General features: G+C 35.5%; 2 protein-coding genes across 3 annotated transcripts in view; one reads left to right on the forward strand and one right to left on the reverse strand.

Annotated features, from left to right (window-relative positions):
• Positions 1-1,394: 1,394 nt before the first annotated feature.
• anne (polyamine-transporting ATPase anne boleyn) lies at positions 1,395-18,735 on the forward strand. Of its 2 annotated transcripts, none has more exons than XM_018509246.1 (11): positions 1,395-2,254; positions 9,066-9,150; positions 9,239-9,466; positions 10,386-10,510; positions 10,593-10,749; positions 11,001-11,205; positions 11,287-11,625; positions 11,712-12,666; positions 12,981-13,500; positions 13,586-13,767; positions 15,661-18,735. In XM_018509246.1, exons 1-11 carry the CDS (start codon positions 2,236-2,238, stop codon positions 17,079-17,081), a joined length of 4,236 nt encoding a protein of 1,411 aa, XP_018364748.1. In that variant the 5' UTR covers positions 1,395-2,235; the 3' UTR covers positions 17,082-18,735. The 2 variants fall into 2 exon arrangements, with proteins under 2 accessions (XP_018364748.1, XP_018364746.1); XM_018509244.1 differs by lacking the exon at positions 1,395-2,254 and adding an exon at positions 7,883-8,649.
• A 396-nt stretch (positions 18,736-19,131) lies between these two features.
• Positions 19,132-21,638, reverse strand: part of LOC108762303 (gustatory receptor for sugar taste 43a) — a 15,278-nt gene continuing 12,771 nt past the window's right edge. The window contains exons 6-7 of the mRNA XM_018509241.1: positions 20,446-20,604; positions 19,132-19,383 (exon numbers count right to left, since the gene is read on the reverse strand). Coding sequence (XP_018364743.1) covers positions 19,234-19,383; positions 20,446-20,604 — 309 coding nt within the window. The 3' untranslated portion in view covers positions 19,132-19,233. The remainder of the gene's footprint in view (positions 19,384-20,445; positions 20,605-21,638) is intronic.

Consider the following 21,638-nt stretch of genomic DNA (forward strand, 5'->3'; position numbering starts at 1 on the left):
ATTGTATTATTCTCTTTAAAGAATAAAGACCCTCATGGTCAACATTCACGCCTTCTCGGTAAGATTCTTGCAAACATTTCTTTATTTCCGGGTATATGTTTCTCTTTATGAGAAATATATGTAAGAATATTCCGCTCATGACGTTATACTTAGAAATACTACGACATGCTTAGGAATTTCAAATCTTTCCATTTAACATCTTTTCATACTTTATATTTTCTTACATTTATTCCTCATAATTATTTTGTATTACATGGGAAAAAATTGCTTTTGCGACGATTTCAACGCCATTCGACCACGCTACAAGCGATTGTGTCGAATCCAGTGTGGAATTGTCATAACTCCACATTGGTAATAGCGCGATTCGATAATTTTCACGATTTTATATGACTATTATCCATCACTACAAGAGGCGGGCTTGTGTCACTTTGGCGTTGTTACCCCATCAATTGATCAGTATATAGTGATTAAATCATACCAACAGGCAATATGTAATAAGCGTTGTGTTGAATCCATCCTAAAATTGACACAGTTCCACACATGAAAAAATTTGTATTTGCGATGATTTCGGCGAGACTGAGTACGCCTCCTTCGCACGTTAAGGCGTGTTCAGGTTCCTATCTGAATGCTTCTTAGATGTCCTATCATCCTTACTTAACATTCGGTAAATAACAAGGATAACATGACATCCGGAGAGCATCCAGGTGGGAATTCGAACACGCCCCTACAGGCGATTGTATCTAATCCAGTGTGGAGTTATCACAGTTCCACATTAGTAACAGCGCCAAACGGCTTAAATCTTGAAGTCGTTACAAACGTAAATTTTTGTCCGTGTATAAGAACTCTTGATTTTTATATTTAACAAAATTAAATTTCATTAATTTCCATTTTATTTCTTCAACTGTGCTTAAACTTTTTGAGGAACTTTTTCTATATTTATAAATAAATTAGTATTATTTCAAGAAAAACTTTTTATTTACATTACAGATAAAAAGCTTTTCTTTGTTTCATTAAGTTTTATCAATTAGGTACATAAATGAGATAATAGATAAGAATTAAACATCTTTTACTGAAAGGATTTTGCACAGAACCCCGGATTTTTTGGCCTCGGTGAAATTGGGATTACAGTATGTTATAATTCTTGACTCACTGATCAAAAGTTTCTTTAGACAAAACTTTAAAAACTGAACAGATTTTACTATATTATTTGAAAGTTGCTAATACTTAAATTTAATCAGACTGAACAGTATTTTTATCAATAAAACTTATTTTTTAAATATAACTGTACTTTAATATTTTATATGAAGATGAATTAACTGACATAAAGAAAACACATAGTTAAAAAAAAAGTATATAATTTGCAAATATGCATATTGCAAATTGCAGAATTTGTTTTAAAAGTAATTAAGTGTTCTAATCAGAACCAATCGCAAATATATTCTTCAAATTTTGTCATTTATGTGATCATTACAAATGAACTATTTTCTCAAAGCGCGCGTAATTATCAATATCGATATCTTCAATCGAGAAGGAATTTTTGGCGAGACATAGTTTTGAAAAATTTTTGTCTCGACACTATCATGCGGATCTAGATCGTTGACGAATCGGCTGGCGAGCAAATGCCTTATAACGATAAGAGAAGACGACTTTTGGCCGATGGTGGCGGTAGCACATGCCTAGTGTGGTGGAAAGAGAACGATCGGCGATGTGATGTATTGGCGAGAGAGCACAGTGTCTTTCGATGCGCCGTCGTGCATTGTCGTCGATTTCTCGATCGCGCGAGCGCGAGATCGCGATCGAGAAATGCTCGCGTGTCGAAGATCCACCGAAGTACTCTTCCGATGAAATGGCGGTGGATCTGTCAAACCCAGCGCGATGTAGGCGGAAACCCAACGGTTTGCACCCCTACTTTTAAAATTCTACATTCAATAATTATCTTTCAAATTGCGGAGTTTATTGCCATTTCGAAACGTACATGGGCGGAGCGTAGTCGTTCTAATCTGATATAAAGTGTAACTAGAATCAACTTTTATAGACTGTGGTTGGTGGATTAAAAGAAAAAAATATATACCTCTTGTAAAAAAAAATCAGTATCGTTTCTATTGGAAGTGTTATAGGATTAGTTAAGCGTGCATTGCATAAAGACAGTTTACATTTATCTCACGAGGAAGCAGGTTACCGAGAACCACGAGAAAATAGTAATTTACTAGCTGTTGATCATCGAATGATATCAAGATGGATACAACAGCGAATGGTAAGATTTCCCCAGATCGTTTATCCAAGTGTATTATGAAATTGAAGCTTGATTTATGAGACGAAAGATTGGTCTCGTCATCCTTGTCGAACCTTTCGCTGTGTCAAACGTTCGCTTCGTTTATCAATATATGTCGTGTCCAATTATCGGCCTTATGTTCGGAATCCTTAATACGCTAATATCCCATGCGGTCGCCGTTTTAGTCATACTAATTATTATCTACTTGCACCGATAAACTTTTAAATTGTCAATTTCGTGTTGCGCGACCACCTGTATGAGTTCCTAAAGTACACACCTGTTTCGTTCGATAAACAATTTAAACAATCGCATATGAATAATATTATAATATCTTACATGAATAATATGACGTTATCAAATCTTATATGAATAATATTATAACATTTTGTATAAATAATATTATAATAAACTCACGACTAAAATATGTAGATTAGAGAAATTACATTTTCGGTATAAGCAACATGCTAAATTTAACATAATATAGACATTTTACATAATATAGACTTGAAATGTTTTTTAGTCATTTGTGTGTTATCTTTTGTGCCAATTTTCGGTAGACTGTGTGCACTTTGTATATAATTTTTTGTGTCAATTTTCAGTTAACTATCTATAGTTTGTGCGTAATTTTCTACGTCAATTTTCAGTGTATATATTTTACGTTAAGTAATAATCGTTATATAATAAAATGAGATATGCTTAAAAATTTTAAAAAGAAGTATTAAGAAACTTAAGAGAAGAAATTGACGTGATAATTCTCTTAGCCGCAACTTATATTGGGGTCATATTTTTGCAAAAAATTGCAAAGATAAGGTAAGACTTTCAGTTCGTTTACCCAATCATAAAACTAAAGCACGCGATTTAAAAAACCAAAGATTAAACTGGTTTAAAATCGTGTTAGGTAAAACGTATCAATGCAAATAAATATTGTAAAGTTAATATGTCTATATCTATAGATAAAAACTTAAATTAATGATAATATGGCTCAATAAGAATAAAATCACATTGGTAAAATATTAAACGTTTTAACAAAATTGGCTCGTAGCTCTTTTATTTTACTATTATGATATATATATATATATATATATATGTATATGTATATATGTAACCGTTATTCGAATAAAATTCTTCATAAAATATCTTATAGATTAAAAGTTTATTGAAAACGTATTATATAATACGACAGTATATTTTTAAAAATTTGATGCCTACGCATATTACTTTTTAAAGATATTGATTATAAAAGGCATTTTTTAGTAATATGACTTTTCGGTAATTGATATTATTATAGTGTTATTAACATAATTATACTGACTTTTGTACTTGTCTTTACTGTTTTTTGTATTTTAAATTATGAAATATTACATAAAATTGCTACGCTTATCTCCTCGCCTATCTTTTTGATGGACGAATTTTTAGAAACTATAGAGAGTTAATAAGTTGTGCAATATTCATGTGCGCAGCAAGTGTATACACATAAATCCTGTCATATTACATAACCAGCAATTCTGTTTTATATTTTAGAGTTGATTATGGCGTGACGAGTCAGAAAATATATCTTTATGAGTGGGTAGAAAAGCTTGTAGCTAATTTAAGTGTAATTTAAATGCGCCACAAGATTGTATCTCCGCGTAATATCCTCTTTAATTGAGAGCTAGATATTAGTGATATCATTGTCACAGAAAATTTTACTCGTATGTTTTTAATGGCAAGCATTAAAATAGCCGTCGGTTATATTTAATTGTATATTTAATTGCATCAAATTGAATCGAGTCGAAAAGAACAACAAATTCAGCTAGCAATATTGTCCTCGACCTCTGCACCGTTTAAAGTCACGGCCGCTTAGACAAAAGTAATATTGTTCAATTGCTAACGATGTGTCGCTCAGCGTTTCGACGTTGATAAGCCTTTAATTCTGTTTAACACTTTAATTAAGGAAACGCCAATCGTTATCTTCATCTAGTTTATCCGTTCGGAGAAGTGTCTTTCTGTGAAAATGTAACCTTTTGTTCTCACTTTCTTTGTGAGTTATTTTGCTCCGCAATAAAATCCACTTGTTTTTCTCACATATTTAATCATCAATTAATCGTGAATTTCGAATTTATTGAGAACGTCGAATGCTACGATAAAGAGTAGTGCGAATTATTAGCGGACACGAGCGATTTTAAGTGTAGATAAGAAGTAAACTACAAAGCTATAATTTATCGTGGCGATTTCGCAACGAACCTAATGCGAATATAAATGTTTAAGCCTTATCTGTTTACTACAAAAAGCCATCCACCTGCAAACGGAAAAACACTTGTGGTGCACGTTGAGAAATTTTCTAAAGTTCTTTATTTATAGGATTAGCGATCACGGGTTTAAGTTATTAATCAATGAAAATTTATAACTAATAAAAATTTGACATATAAATGTTTGCAAATGTTAAAAATAAGTATAAAATAATAAAAATTTAAAAAGTAAAGATATTAGGAATTAATTAATAATTATAACGAAAGGTAGAAATTAATAATTAAGATTAATAATATATCTACATTATATTAATAATTATATTAATAACTGTATACACATATATTAATGATTATATTAATAACTGTATACATATATTGTTAATTAAGATTAATAATTATATCGAAAGATAGAAATCCAAACACAAGAATGTGTTCAATTAAAAATGTTATATTTGCATTGTTAAATATCTTCGAATGGGAGTTACTCCGAAATTTTATAACATATGCATAGCTTGTCACAAAATAAAGGTTTTTAAATGCTCGCAACTGAAAATACGTGTCAGAAGTGTCAAGTTAGCTAAAACGAGGTATAAACCACGAGGGTCTGGTCGTTCGATATTCCAACTATGAGACCTCATGGGACGCGAGGGAAGAAGAGGGAAATAGCAGGCAGAAACGGCAGGGGGGAGTCGGAGTACAAGACGAAGAGACGAAGTTGGATGAATGAAGACAGCCGGTATGATCAGTCAACAGAGCTTGGAGCGATATATGGATGTGAAAAGAATGCGTATCTGTTACCAGAAACCAAATAATGACAGAAGGGAAAACTGATTTAAATCTGATTAAGGAAAGATGATTTAAATCAGAACCGTAATTAGCGAGAACGGTGACGAGGAAACTCGGTCGCGCCGGCGCTAGCGAAAAAATGAGTCATGGTCGGCATCGACGATGATGTCGACGTTCATCATCGTTATAAGTTGAGCAGCTAATGGTAGGGGAACTCCAGGTGCGGCTATACAATAACAGAAACCAAAGGAAACAATGCATGTTCTACCTGCCAGACTTTCGAAATGTCTTTTATAGACAAAGTAAAAATCACGATTCGAACGATTAAAAATCTTACAAAATAATTTATTGATTTTTTAATTATGCCTTTTAATTACTATTTTATTTAAAAAGAACTTATATATTTACGAATGACAGGTAAAATGTATTTTTAATCTAGATTCAATTTATTTTTCAAACGATGCACTTCATATCGTAGAAAAAGAAAATTGAAAATATATGTTGCATTTTATAAAGACATCTAGAAGGATATGATTTTAAAATATCGAAAGGATATTTCAAGTGATAAAATTTGTGATAAAGTTGTAATTAAGATATAAGTCTTTAAAATAAACTGTGATCGATACTTGTTAAACACTAATTATTGCAGTTGAGCGTTAAAAACAGCGTATTGCGTATGAAACGATATTTCGTATGATAATCTGAATGATATCTTTATCCTCGTAATATTCCTGCGCAATCGGCTTTACGAAAACGAAGTACACAAGTGCTAGATAAAACTTATCTAATGCTTGTTTTCGTAAACTATGATTGATTACATTCCTCATCATGCGCGGACTGAAAGCGCAGCCAACAGATATTTAGTTGTCCCTGCTGGAGCATTGAACCCGTTTAACTCGAGACTTTGTCGTTCGACAAAGCACCCTTTTCAGATACGTTCCTGTAGCCGAGTTTGCCACGACTCAGGGCGCAAGTCTTCCTCTCGGTCGGTCTTCATGCCAAGCAATATATTCGATTCGCTCACGTTCAGAGGCAGGTCGCAATCCGGAGCAGATAAATCCTCAGCTCTACGTCGCACCGTTCAACCGCGTGTTCTTCGATATCCCACGATGAAGGAAATCTCCTTTTGGTGAAGTTTTGTCGTTTGTTCGATCAACGAGCGACGTTGGCGGTCAGCAATCACGAGGAATTGCTGCGCAGCCAACCAGCTAACCAGCCAGCCAGTCTGGCCAGAGTCAGCAATTTCGAAGCTCAACTCCGAAACGACGGCGCCGCGCCGCCATTTTAGTACGAGCACATTTTCGCAAATTATCTTGCACTTGCACGCAGCTTGCTGTAAGGAAACGTTTTGGAGTTGGAGACGCAGGACGATTCATTTGCGAGGCACAGTATCCCGGTGTGCTGGCGGCAACACCACGAATGAGCGCCGCACCGAAGAAACACCATCGCGCAAAGTGACTTCTCGTAGGAGAGTGGCGTTTTCTTTTCCGTTTCCTAATTTGCAAGTGATCAAAACCGGGACATACTATTGCGTACCAACGATACCATATACCAGCACTATGAGTAAAATGCTAGACACAAACTATTGCACTGTGTTCTCTGTACTTAGAAGTCCCGAAAAGAATGAAGAGTTTAAGCGAATCATCTGAAAAAATAGCGCAACGAAAGGAAAAGTCGTCGTTTTTCCGCGAGGACGATTGTATTCGCGAAAAGTGTAAAATCTGTTGGTGTTCCGTGTAGAGAAGTCTTTCTCATCTTATCTCTCCATTTGTCACATATATTTCATATTATCGAGAATTGAGACGTTGATATAGTCAGTGATTTATTTATAGATTCGTGATTTCGGGGAATCTTGGTATGCGCTAATATTGCGTAACTTCTTTCTCGTACTGATTGGTTTGATCGGAAGAACTTGTTTACTCATCATTAAGTGTACTTATACTGTGTGAGTGCGCGTTTGATAATATCTCTACTGAAAAAGAACCAAGACTGTTGCGTTTCTCCAAGGAAAAATCCCAGTAGTGGGCGTGTAAAAAATCGTGAGCTGTCACAATCTTTCTGCCGATCGAGACATCCCGACGGCAATCCCGGATACTCCTATAACCCGTAATGTATTTGCGATCGCGCCAACGAGCAGCACAAGGGAGGCACGAGCACATAAGAGAGGCGGCAGAAGCTAGTGTAGCGGCCGCGTGCGGTCGCAGGGATCACGGATCGTCGTCTTCAAGGGCTAAAGGTGGAACGCAGAGAAAAGCAGCGAGCTGTTATTGCGATCTAGTGCTAGCACCGCAGCCGCAACCGCGGCCGCTACGTGGCGGCTCCGCAGGCAGGGCCACTTCGGATCTGGTATACTTGAAACGCGGCATGAGCGAGGGTGAACGAGCGGCGATCACGCCACGAATCGGCTGGCGAAAGCTCACCGACCCTGGCGACTGACACGAATCCAGGAAGCTGAGGGCAGATCCAAAGCGATAGCACCAACTACTGCTAATCGCTCATCAGCATCCTTGTTCTCCTGCCACTCTCTCGACGATTGCCATCGGTTCATGGTTCTGGCACAACCGCGAAACGGCCTTTAGAGTCCGTAGGACAACGTCGTCGTCGTCGTCGTCGTCGTCGTTATTGTCGCGTCTTCCGTGCCAGCTCGATGCCGGCCAGATGCCGGATAACACGTCGCCAAGACCTGCTACGAGGACCTTGAAGAGGGATCCCGAAATGGCGGGCAATCGGTGTCGGTAGCAGACGGGGTTAATGTCCCGAAGAGCGCAATTGTTCAAACGGCACCCACGTCGTACCTAGCAGCTCACCGATCGTCTTCGGCATCCTCTCCCTCTTCCCCTTTGTCTTCGCGTTTCAACATCCCAGCTGAATTTTTAATCATAGCAAGTAACTCTGTCTCACATCGAGCGATCTGAGGTGGCCTCACGGAGCACCCATATACGGACAATAATTCGTTAGATACTAAGGCTAGTGTTAAATTACCATACGTAGTAGTGAAGACAAGTAACACAGGAGGCAGGTCAAAAGAAGTCGAACGAAAACATTCTTTAAAAATTTTCAGAAGAAAAGTCGAAGAGACGATATTTCTATAAAAGTTAAAAAAAAGATAAAGGAAAACAGATATCGCATGGAATGCGAGAGTTTAAAGAGAGTTAAAGAGAGAATTCTGTTGATTCTAGAATTTTAGTCACATTTTCCTTCTTAAGTTTCGGTTGAGCTGCATTTTTTCAGTCGCGAGCATGCCGCCCACGCCGAATAAGCTAAACTTGAGTTTCACCAGAAATGCTTACAGTGTTTTTGGTAGTCGCAATGCGACTACTGCAAACGAGCATCAGCACGAGCAAAAGACGGAATTGTTGGAGGGTAAGAAGAAAAGAAGAAATATATCTATCTCGTTACTCCCAAACATTTATTTTTCGTTTACCAACAAATTCGTTTTGTAGTCATTGATACCGCTCGACATTAAATAAACGCGCTTGTCCTGTTCTATCTCGCTACTTTATCGCGATTATCCTCGATAACCGCACAATTTCCATTCTCTCTCATTCCCCTCGTGATTTGACGCGATCGGAGTTATAAAGGCCACCAGTGGTACATTGCCGTCAGAAACGCGCCGCATTCTGCACACGTCTACTGCTATATCATTAACAAGTAGAATCTTACGAAACGTCGCGGAGAAAGCGTCAGTCATACAAAGTTCGCTATTGGTGAACGAACGTTCACCAGGACGTTCGATATGCGAATGGCTACTCGTTGTAACAATTTTGGCGTCGTTTCAGGTACCAGAGCAAATGGTCTTCTACACTTGAAGAATGGCGTGGATTACATCAATCCCGGTGAAGAGGACCAGATGGAAATTTACGGGTATGTCACTTGCATTACGTCAAGTAATCATAAATGAATTCTCTTTGAACCTCGCAGTCCGCTTAATTTCCGCTCATTATCGTTACAGTTATAGACGAAACCACGCACGGACCGTTATTATCTGGTTCCTGATTGTCATTACTGGAGGTCTGCTGAGGCTGATATTTCATTGGGTGCCGCATCTCATGCTTCAAGCCACCCACATAAAATGCTCTTTGGAAGAGGCAGAAACTGTTTTGTTAATTGAGAAGTTTCAAGGAAAACACACAAGTTATTACGTGAAGAAGCTGAGGAATTTGACCGCTAAGGAAGTTATGTTAGTAATGTTTTTAATGCATCTTGTCAAACAAGATATAATAAATATTAACAATGATAAATTACAAATTAATAAAAACTAATAAATTTTTATAGACTTCTTTAATTAAAACAATTAATGAAACCATAAAAAATATATTACAGGCAATAGGAGTCGACGCTGGTTATCAATTAGCGCAATTTTTCTCAATACTAAAAATATAAATCTTAACTTTGAACGTTTCCACTCATGGTTTGAGTCTTCATCAGCAATCTTTCCCTCTAGCGCAACGATTGGAGTATTGCATGACAAAATGCAATATCTCCAACGTATTTCTTCTCAAAAATTGAACCGTTTACTGTTGTGAGGTAAGTCACATACTCACAAAGTTAGAAAGCTGAGTGGCAGTGAGAACTCAAGCTCACACAGTCGAAGCTTTTACACTGAACAATGAATCTCTCTTATGCAACATTTTGTAACTAGTTAATATATTATAAAAAATTACCGTCAAATTTTAAAAAAATAACTGCGAGAACAATATGTGTCTTGTCATTTCGACAGTCGGTTAAATAACGATGACTGTGTGAGCTTGAGTTCTCATTGCCACTCAGCTTTCTAACTTTGTGAGTATGTGATTTACCTCACAACAGTAAACGGTTCAATTTTTTAGAAGAAATACGTTGGAGATATCATTTTGTCATGCAATACTCCAATCGTTGCGCTAGGGGGAAAGATTGCTGATGAAGACTCAAAATAATATATTTTTTATAATAAATATTAACAATTATTATATTTTTATTAAGATATTATACAAAAATTATTACATTAAAGAAAATGTATTTAAAATTTATATAGAGAAAGAGAGAGAAAGAGAAAAATATTAGGCATCAAGCCTCGATCAATTCTTTATTTATTTTTAAATTATTATTTTATTTTACAGTAATAAATCTTTCCATGAAGAATCTCTGATGGATGACGCATGGGACGGCAGTGTTATAACCACCAAAGAAGAAAAGGAAACTTACACAATGTTATCTGTGCATCTTTTTGGGGGTCAATTCAAACGTGAGTAAAAATCAGCATGCTTTTTTGCGCCATTGTTTGTGCATTTCAGACATAGGGGAGTTAAACGAGAAAGTATTTTTAGAGGTGCCATCCATTACTATTTTCAATTGCAAGAAGCTGACCTACGTCTGGGATCCAGAGAGATCGGAGTTCTTGAAATTGCGTGGCCTCGATATCGACGTTCTAACATCCACATTACATCAAGCACAAGGTCTTAGTTCTCAGGAACAGTACATGAGGTAAAAGCTGAACTACATAATTTGAGTGTCTTTTATTTCCATTTCCATCAATATAGATTAACTTTAATCTCGATTCAACTTACTCATCATCTTTTTCTAATTTGAAAAACTATAAAAAGATGAAAAGTAAGTTAATTAAAACTAATCTATATTAATATAGAAATGGTCACTAATGAGAATGCGTCATAATTCATCAATCATGACATTTTAATGTCGTTTAAATTAATTAATTGGACTATTTACATCGATAGGCGTAATGTTTATGGCAATAACGAGATTGTGATTCCCGTGAAGAGCATATTAACACTGTTATGCCTCGAAGTGCTCAACCCGTTTTACGTCTTCCAACTATTTAGTTTTTGTTTGTGGGTCGCGGACGACTATTATTACTACGCCATGGTCATTCTCGCGATGTCAAGTGCCGGCATTATAATGGCAGTCTTCCAAACACGACGAGTGAGTCACTTTTCCTTTTTCTTTTATCGTTCCTATATATCCTTCGTCATTATTAATCTGATCGAATTTTGTTCATCTTAGAATCAGCATAATTTGCGGTCGACAGTACATTCGTCTGACGTCGCCACGGTGATGCAAGATCGTACAACCGGTCAAACTGCGATAGTGCCGGCCGAACGCTTGGTGCCCGGTGACGTTTTGGTAATTCCGTCTCATGGATGTCTAATGCCATGCGATGCCGTGTTGCTAACTGGCAATTGCATTCTCAACGAGTCTATGCTGACGGGGGAATCAGTACCTGTCACAAAAACACCAGTTCCTTCTTCCAACGATGTGATATATAATACCAAAGAACATGCTAGGCATACGCTTTTCTGCGGTACCAGAGTTATTCAAACAAGATACTACGGTAGTGAAAAGGTAAATTTATTTAACATATAAATTTTATATTTGTAAATTGGTATTTTAATGTTATATAAATGGAAATGATTGTGTTGTAACATTAGGTTCTAGCTGTGGTTATCAGAACAGGTTTCAATACCAGCAAAGGTGATCTTGTGCGATCCATTATGTATCCTCCACCTGTGGATTTCAAGTTCGAGCAGGACTCGTATAAATTCGTCTTATTATTAGCGTGCATAGCCAGCGTCGGCGTTATTTATACCATCGTGACAAAAGTAATGAGAGGCGTTGACAGTAGTCACATTGCTTTGGAAGCGTTAGATCTCATCACTATTGTTGTACCGCCGGCGTTGCCAGCTGCCATGACAGTTGGACGTCTCGTAGCGCAACGTAGATTGGAAAAGAAAAAAATATACTGCACGAGTCCGAGAACGATTAACGTGTCGGGATCCATCGATTGCATTTGCTTCGATAAGACTGGAACATTAACCGAAGACGGTTTGGATATGTGGGGCGTGGTGAGTGTATCAGATGGCAAGTTTCAGTTACCTGTCAAGGACATCGCTAGTCTATCGTTATCCGAAGTTCTTATTGGCATGGTTACATGCCATGGACTCACCATAATCGATAATCAATTGATGGGTGACCCGCTCGATTTGAAATTATTTGAATCCACTGGATGGACGCTGGAGGAACCTGATGTATCCGATACATCTAAATTTTCTATGCTTTTCCCGACGATCGTCAGGCCAGCAAAAAACTCTAAGCTTCTTAAAAGACTGCCCAACGATTTGGGCGGTACGCTCAGTCGACAAAACTCCATGTCTTCCGATGTGATAGACGGTATATCTCTCAATAACCTGTGTGACGCTGCGTTTAACGATTCTGCGACGGAACTGGGCGAACAAGGACTAGAAGTAGGCATTGTCCGGCAGTTTCCCTTTACATCAAGTCTTCAAAGGATGAGCGTGATTACCAGGACATTGGGCGCCAATCATTATGATCTTTATTGCAAGGGTAGTCCAGAGATGATCCTCAGTCTCTCAAGAGCAGAATCCAGTAAGTCTTTACAGTTGGATTATATTTTGTAAGTAACTAATGGTGGGGAATATAGAGAGGAGGATAAGATATATTTGTCAGACGATAACGAATAGCATAAAGAGATTTTTCTACTCATAAGACGAGTGAGTTACGTAATAAATTTGTGTCAAGCATTTCTTGTGAATTCAATCTTAATTATTTTACCATGCAATAATGGAGAGTCACGTTAAGTTTAAAGACTTACAATTTAGTATAAAATCTTACGTAGTCATTAAATCTTATTGTTTTAATTCTATTAATACAAATGACATTTCTACTTGTTCTTTTTGTAGTTCCTCCAGATTTCACAGCTGTTCTACAAGAATATACATCCGAAGGATATCGAGTGATCGCTCTCGCGCACAAATCTCTGAATCGTCTTCCGTACGCCAAGGTACAACGCATAAATCGTGAAGCCGCCGAGATTGACTTGACATTCTTAGCGCTCATAATTATGGAGAACCGATTAAAGCCCGAGACTTCACCGGTGATCGCCGAACTGAACACTGCGTGCATTAAGACGGTGATGGTAACGGGCGACAATATGTTGACCGCACTCTCAGTGGCCAGAGACTGCGATATCGTGAAGCCAGGTACTCCTGTGATCGCTGTCTCGACGAATCAACAGAATCAGACGAAACCACAGATTTACTTCACAAAGAGCGATAGTCAACCATCACCAACTTCACCAAATAGTCAACCCGATCTCAGCGAAATATCCGATCTGAACAGTGTGGTTAGTTTGGATACTGTCGAGAGCGGTTCCTTCGGTAATACTAAGTTGGAGAACGATATCAATTATTTATCGGATGAGTAAGTATCTGTATTCTTAAACAGTGTGACAAGATCTATTAAAATTATTGGATAATGTAAATCTATTGATCTATTTGAATTACAGTGTGCAATATTCCAAGAACAAGTACGCGTTCGCGTTGACAGGAAAAACGTGGGCATTAATAAAGCAGTATTATCCAGAACTGATACCTAAGGTGGTGACTCGCGGTGCCATTTTTGCGAGAATGTCACCGGATCAGAAGCAGCAGTTGGTTCAAGAACTGCAGTCCTTGGGATATTATGTTGGTAAGTGTAAACACAAAAAAACATCTATATTGGTCAATATATAACGCATCTCTAATCTTCCGAAGCTGATGTTAAAATCTGTAACATACAGTTACACGTTAGATCTATAAGACCCATTTAATTTATGTTAACTAATAATGATACTAGAAGTGGAATGGACTATCGATTTCTAAGAACGTCACCTAGGTCTAAAGAATACTTGTAACTCCTTTCAAATCCCAGTGAAAAATGATAATGGAATCGAATCGAATCGATGTCGGTTTTACGTTGAAAAAATCAAATCGACGTCGATTTTATTATCATTTCTCACTGAGATATCAGTTTCAGTCCAGCATTGTATATCAAGCCTTATGAAATTGCTTAATCTCTCTCTTTACGTTCTTAGACTTAATAATCCTAGTCCTCTTGTATATGTATAAAATAAATATATGTGATAACGGTTGCGATTGATCCGATTATGATTCGTTTTCATACGGAGCACGACATCACTTGTACAAGGCATTAATTAATTCCAAGAAACCAAAATTATATAATTTGTATATAAAAGAATATATATGTAGGGGAAACTGGGGCCCCATCACGGAGATCACAGGTCATTGATTGTTTAACATAATCTAGAATGTTTAAATTAATACTACTGGTACAATACGACTGTTACTTCGTTGCGCATATTTTTTATCTAGGTGGCAGTAATTAAATTCCATTGTATTGAAAAACGTCGATCATTAATGTGGTGCAATAGTAACTTTTTTACTGCATAAAAACGTTTTAATATTGTTTTTGTAGTAGAAGATACATGTATGAAGATAAGGTGCAAGTTTTGCGCATCTTTTCTCAACTTACTACATTACAAGTAATAATCTAACATTTATTTTTTATAGTTTTCTATTAAATGTATAATTGAGGTATCATATAGGTCATGCAATAAATACTCATAATGAAACGGGACAATACAGAAAATATATGTACTAAAAGGGCAGTTTATACTTCTAAGCAATTAATTTTATTCTATCGTAATAAATTTTTTATTTCATATCAATGTTTATTTCTCATTTATTTTCTTAACTTTTTATTTTATTATTAAATAATTATTAATTATATTTTATTGTATTAGCAACTATGCTAAGGATGTGTGAGTTAATTGAAAATACTTTTCAACTTTCGTTACCGTTATTTTTTGCATAATTCTACTATTTTCTGTATGACTTATGGTATCCCGGGTATGGGACACCATGAGTCATTTTTCTTAAAAAATATTTTTTATTTTTTTCTTAGAAACTAATAAATATTTACTAAATATACTTATTAAATTTTAAAACATGCATTATACTTTAATTATAAAAAAAAAATGATATAAAAATTTGTATATTTAGATGCACTTTTAAGAGTTTGAATTTTTGTGACTCATAGTTCCTCGGTCTCCCCTATGTGTAAATACTAAATATATTCTAAGACTACGATCCACCGATGGCACAGTGCTGTTGCATAAGAATATTAGTCTTAGCGACATATACATATCTATTATTATTGCACGCGATTATTGTAAGTAAAAATATAAACTATAAAAATGTTACTTGATAATGCAAAAATAATTGTATACATAATTGAACTAATAAGCCATATATAATTACAAAGTGATGTCGAATCAGAAACGTTGTAATACTACAGAATTTTATTCACGAATAAAAAATCATCAAACGTCTCATTTAATTGAATACATAGAATTTTTTGGCAATAATTTAAATTTGCAGGTGTAACATAGAGAATATGCTAATTGAGTGGGTTCAATAGATCTATGTCAGCTCCGGAGGGTTAATGGAATGACAAATGCGGCGAATCAAAAAGACAACTTGTGAATCTTAATAATTTGACATAAAATTTCTTTTTCCGCAGCCATGGTGGGAGACGGTGCTAACGATTGCGGCGCGTTGAAAGCGGCGCACACCGGGATATCCTTGTCGGACACGGAATCTTCCGTTGCTTCGCCTTTCACCAGTCGCGAAACCAACATCTCCTGCGTTTTGACGGTGATACGAGAAGGTCGCGCCGCATTAGTGACTTCCTTTGGCATTTTTAAATACATGGCTGCCTACTCACTCACGCAATTTATCTCGGTGATGCTCCTCTACAGCATCGAGTCCAATTTGACGGACATCGAGTTTTTGTACATTGATCTCTTCATTATTTCCATATTCGCTTTCTTTTTCGGTCGCACCGAGGCCTATGAGGGCCCACTGGTAAAAATAGCACCGCTCAATAGTCTCATCAGCACATCACCAATACTCAGTCTGATCACCCAACTTCTGATCGTTGCGACCTTCCAATACACGTGTCTCTGGCACTTGCGGCAGATGCCATGGTTTGTACCATTCAACGTTACCGCAACCGAGGACAAGGATGACGTAAGCTGCTTAGAGAATTACACGGTCTTCATCGTCAGTTCTATGCAGTATATCATCTTGGCGGTAGCGTTCTCCAAAGGACCGCCATATAGAAAGTCCCTTTTCACTAATTATGGCCTACTCACCTCCTTCGTGTTTCTTAGTCTCTTTTCCATCTATCTCGCAATATGTCCTTTCGAGTGGCTGGTTAATTGGTTCGAACTCATGCTGCCTGACGATCTAGGCTTTCGCTTCATCCTAGTCGGCTATGGCATAGTAAATTTCGTGATTGCGCTATTGGTTGAGTATCTGTTTGTGGAGTACCTCGTGTTTGGCAAATTGCGCTATCGCTGGCATGACTTGGATAAATCTCGACGGAAGTTTCTAGCTATTGAACGAGACATGGCGCGCGATCTTAAGTGGCCGCCGATCTCCCAGGAGCCGCTACCGGAAGCGGCGCCGGATTTATTAATCAGACAGAACGTCACCGAGATTAAAATCGAAAAAAGAATTACTGAATCATGCCTTCCCGCCGATAGTAGCTTCATGAACAATTCACCGATTTGCGCCGGTTTCAAACACTTTGGATCCGCTCGCGAGGTTACTCTCAATCCCAGATCTCTTTTCAACGATTGCCGAAACACGGTGTCAATGCAAACGGTGCCGTGCTTCGAGGACTTGTCACCGAAGCAATCGAATGTGGAAACCACGGTGAAGCGACGACACAATTCGGAATCAGCAAATGGTATCAATCGTTACGAGAAACCCTACATGAATCACAATACTAATCCCATCGCCACACTTCCAAGAAATCCCAACGCGACCCTTCAGCCGCAAAAACTAAGGGACTTCAAGGATGTCCTAGTGCACAAGAGCGACGATCGAGTATCGAATACTCAGAATGTGCTTGAGTTAGATATTTTGCCGTCCTGAGATCCGAAACACTTGAAAGATCGGTCGAGGTAGCTAAGAGTATCTCTAAATCAATATAATAATTCAGAATATCATTTGATCTATATTTTTAATCGACGCATTTAAGGTAACAGAGCGATAATTATTATCGATATGAAGCATAATCCGAAAGTCTGGATCTTTGATAAGGCGGCTTTTTGTGTTTTGAATATCTGATGCTCTTGTAATCTTGATTTTCAAGCAGCATAATTGTACATAAATAATTTATAGCGCTTACATTTATTGCGAGTTGCATTTTAACGGAACGAAAAGATTTAAAAAGAAATTACGAATGATGATTGCAAATCAATGATTGCATGATAGAAACGATTGATTCGTTGCTAAATATTCATCTCGAAAGTCATTCCATGGCGAAATTTGCCTTGAACTAGAGATGATGTTACGAAGAGTTTAGTGGCTGTCAGAGACGTGCATGTTTAGGTATAATTCATTAAGGAATAGAATTTTCCTGAATACTATGCGATGTTATAAAATAGGTCAAACCGATAGCGATATGTTAGATATTATCGCGATTTGGGGCCGATTACGTACTGTTAAATAACTACGTCAAGATAAAAAAAAATGTACTTACGAGATATGCGCAACAGATATAGATACTTAATCGCGTTGGTTTACTTGCGACGCTATAGTTCGTGTTGAAAAGTAGCGGTTGTCAAATAAAATATGTTTTTAATGTAGACATTGTTCACTCATTTCATCATTGCTTCTTTTTTAGCGTAGTAAAAAGAAATCAACGGCGTTGGAACATATTAGATAAAAGTATCTAAATACTTTAGCTGTATCTAAGTGCATTATCTAGATCCTTATATATATCTGTATTTGTACCTGAGTATTCTTTTGTACGATATCTTTTAAGTTTAGATATGTAGGTACAAGAGTATTTATTTATACATTTTATGTCGTTATATTAGAAATTTAATTTTTGATTGTTATATAAATTATCGTTTTTCTCTAAGTCTCAACTTTGTGCAAGTGTTTTTATATGCTTCACCGCCTAGGTAATTTCATAGCGAATTCGATTGGGTACACTCAGTGCGCCCTGATGCACATTAAAGATGTCGTACACAAATTACCGAAATATATGTGTTTAATATAAATACAAAAATAAATTAAACCATGAAATCTTCAAGTTTATCACACATACTGTTAAGTAAAATCTGTATTTTATAATTTGAATTATTTGCATTTTACTTTTATGCAGATTAAATCAGTACAACGATTTTAATATGCATTAGTACGTCCTGGTTAATATTTAGTGAATGGCGACTAAAGACCTCATAAGAGAAGACTGATCATGTGATGTGGTCTCTCTTGATTGGTTCCAAGCATCAAAGCTCGATCTATATAGAGCTTATTACTGATGCAGGAAAAATTCCTCACATTAGTAAGTAGTATTTTTTTTAGTCCCTGCATTTTTACTATATTATAGTTGAACATTAAGCTGAATTGGAAATTAAGTTTTTTTTATTCATATCTTTATCAAAGAACTTTAAATTTTCATTTCAAATAAAGATCAAGGAAATAGCTTTAAAGATTCAAATAAAAACAAAAATAAGGTATTCTACAAAATGCACGGTAGCTTATCTCTTTGACATATGTACGATTATAATTTTCATTATCCACAAACATTTTTGTATGTACCTACTTACATAAGTAATAATTTCATATGAAATAAAACTTGTTTACGCAATTTGTTGTTTTTCTTTTTCTATTTTTTCTCTTTTTCTGTTAAAAGAACCTAAAAAGTATCTAAATTGTTCAGATACTTTTATATTATATTGTACAAAACGGTAGATAAAAGTAACAAAAAAGGAAATAAAGATACATGTTATACATATATGATGACACATGTTATACATATATACATACATATTTACATACTTTATTTTATTATTTTGATTTCCTGATATCATGGAATCTTCTTTTTTTTACAATACAGCGTTAGACATTTATCTCTTAATTAATTAACATAATTCTTTCAATCATGAATATTTTTCAAATAAATGGGCGGCACACATACTAACTTTTAGGAAGCTTTATTATAGAATCAAGAACATAAGAAAACAAGAATAAAAGAAGAAGCTGTTTGTCCTAATTTAGGAAACATTTCATCCTATCTTCCTGCCGAGAAGTTGTGAAGCGTCGAAGCGTTCTTCAGCATCTGCGTGGCGTTCTTTAAGATGTTATCGAAATTATCTTTCGTATCATCCTCTTTTTGGAACTGTATAAGTATCACAAGATACGTTGTAACGGCACCAGCTATCTAAAATAATTATATTGTTATTCATTTATATCTTAAAATTTACCCCGGTGGAAATTATGACTTGGTGCTGTAAGAGCTTCATCTAGTTTTCTATGAGTTAATGTAGGCGCTATGTTGGAAGGCTAGCTTGGGCTATACTGAGAGGTAATAGCAATAATAGCTGGTCTCAATATTAAAAAAACTATCTAGGCCCTGATTCGCGGTACAGTGTAGCCTCAATGTTGGACAATTGTCTAGGTCCTGGCTCGCGAGATGGTACTGCTGAAATTTCATTCTAACCAGTCACTTAAAAAACTGACAATTATTTATATATATGATATAACATCAATTTATACATATTTATACGATTATATTTTCCAACAGATTTTTATAAATATAATGTCTTTACTGGTACTGGTCACGGTAACAAATATCTACTATTATAATCAATTTTTACTAAGGCGGCCTGTTCTGTCTTATATTACTGTACTTTTCTGAATCTACGAATCATCTACAATTTCGTTAGAATTTATTAACTACTGCCTATTTTTAAGTAACTGACTATTATTGTATTAAATTAAAAAATTTTATTTAATATTGATAATGACCCGATTGGAGTCGAAACATATATGTCTGTTTTTGTTATTGTATGTACTATTATTACGTGTCATTAAAATTTTTTAATTTTTAAATATTCGTTAGTCTCATAGCCCTTCTCGTTCTTATTATTTAATTTTATTCATCCTTATTATTATTATATAATTTTAAAGGAAATTACTTTTATTAAGGTATTCATCTTTCCTCCGAAACAAATCAATTTTGGAGATATAATAGTTACATTAAAATATAGCTATTATTATCCTGCCTCACTAGCCGTTGCTAAATAGTCCCCGGCTAATTTTCCCATCTTGGTACCTCCGCACAGTTCTATCTAGTGTCTAAATAAAATATTAGGTAGTGCCCGACTGGATTTCCGATATTGGCATGCTACAATATTCCCCACGGGACCTAATATAGAAATTTGTATCGTCCAAACACATTTTCACCCGGGAGTATGCAGAAAAATGATAAATTATTTCTTACTGATGTTACAAGAGTTCGATCCAGAGTGAAAAGTCCACACGCTGAAAATTCTAACGGACGGTGTAGAAGCTGAAGTGAAAATATCTCTAATTGCTTCCTGCTTTCTTTGTTGGAACTCATTGTCAGTAACTGGCTGATTAAAACGGTTGTTTTTTTTCCCTAAAGATATACATGTATTAACCATATATAAGCTTATGGAATTATAATTATAAAAGCAAACTGTATGTGCTCAAGACATATCGGATCATTTTAACTTATTATTGTAAAATCATGTTAAATACCCAGATAGCATAAGACATTCAATGAATATCCGTTATTGATCCAGGATATACATAAAATACAATATGTATGTCCATTAATGAACATAAAAGTATATTCGTGTAATAGACATATATGCATATTCTATGAATATCTATAATATATCCATGTATATGAAATTAATCGAAAAAGACATTAAAAATGTAGAAAAAAAGGCGTCAAATTTATTTTGCAGAAAAAAGATACCAAAGATAATGTCATAAAAAAACAGGTGAAATCAAAATAATATTTCAAATATATCTATTTAAAAAGTCGCATAGAACACAGTTCTCCGAGCGGCATCTTGAAGGCATCCTTATGATGTAGACATCCTTTGGACATGTTGCATAGAATAATTTTCCTCATAATTATAATATACTACACAAAGTACGAATGACATTTGAAGTATAACGACACATTAAAATAAAAGAATGAAATGTAATAGTGTAATGAGAGGCGCGGAAACTAAAAAGGGACTTTTACATCGATAACAAGTAGAAAATTGTGGACATAAAAAATCGAAAATGAGCAAGATCTCCAGCAGCAACATACTTGACGCGCCTGTCTTTTTCATAATTCGATTCATGCAAATAATTCAATAAACATTTTATTATAATTATAAACTATTTTTTGCAAATTAAAGAAATTTTATGTATGTATTTTCAAGTTATTATTTTAGTATCGATATATTTCATATTCAATAGATACACATACAAATATTTTTCTATAAAATAAAGAAAAATTTGTAATACATTTTAATACTTCAATTTAGTTCAAAGTATTACTACACAGAATGCATAAATATTATTTTTTGGTACGTTACAATTTCGAAATTGAATTTCAATAACAAATTAAAAGAAACATTAAATATAATTTTGTATATTTAATTCGAAACC

Source organism: Trachymyrmex cornetzi, unplaced genomic scaffold, assembly GCF_001594075.2.
Source record: "Trachymyrmex cornetzi isolate Tcor2-1 unplaced genomic scaffold, Tcor1.1 scaffold293, whole genome shotgun sequence".
In the NCBI taxonomy this organism is placed as follows: domain Eukaryota; kingdom Metazoa; phylum Arthropoda; class Insecta; order Hymenoptera; family Formicidae; genus Trachymyrmex; species Trachymyrmex cornetzi.

Coding starts and splice junctions, on each gene's coding strand:
- anne (XM_018509244.1), top strand. CDS start 8,526: ATGCCGCCCACGCCGAATAAGCTAAACTTGAGTTTCACCAGAAATGCT. Junction 9,467..10,385: donor TTGACCGCTAAGGAAGTTAT/GTTAGTAATGTT, acceptor TTTATTTTACAG/TAATAAATCTTTCCATGAAG. Junction 11,206..11,286: donor CAGTCTTCCAAACACGACGA/GTGAGTCACTTT, acceptor TGTTCATCTTAG/AATCAGCATAATTTGCGGTC.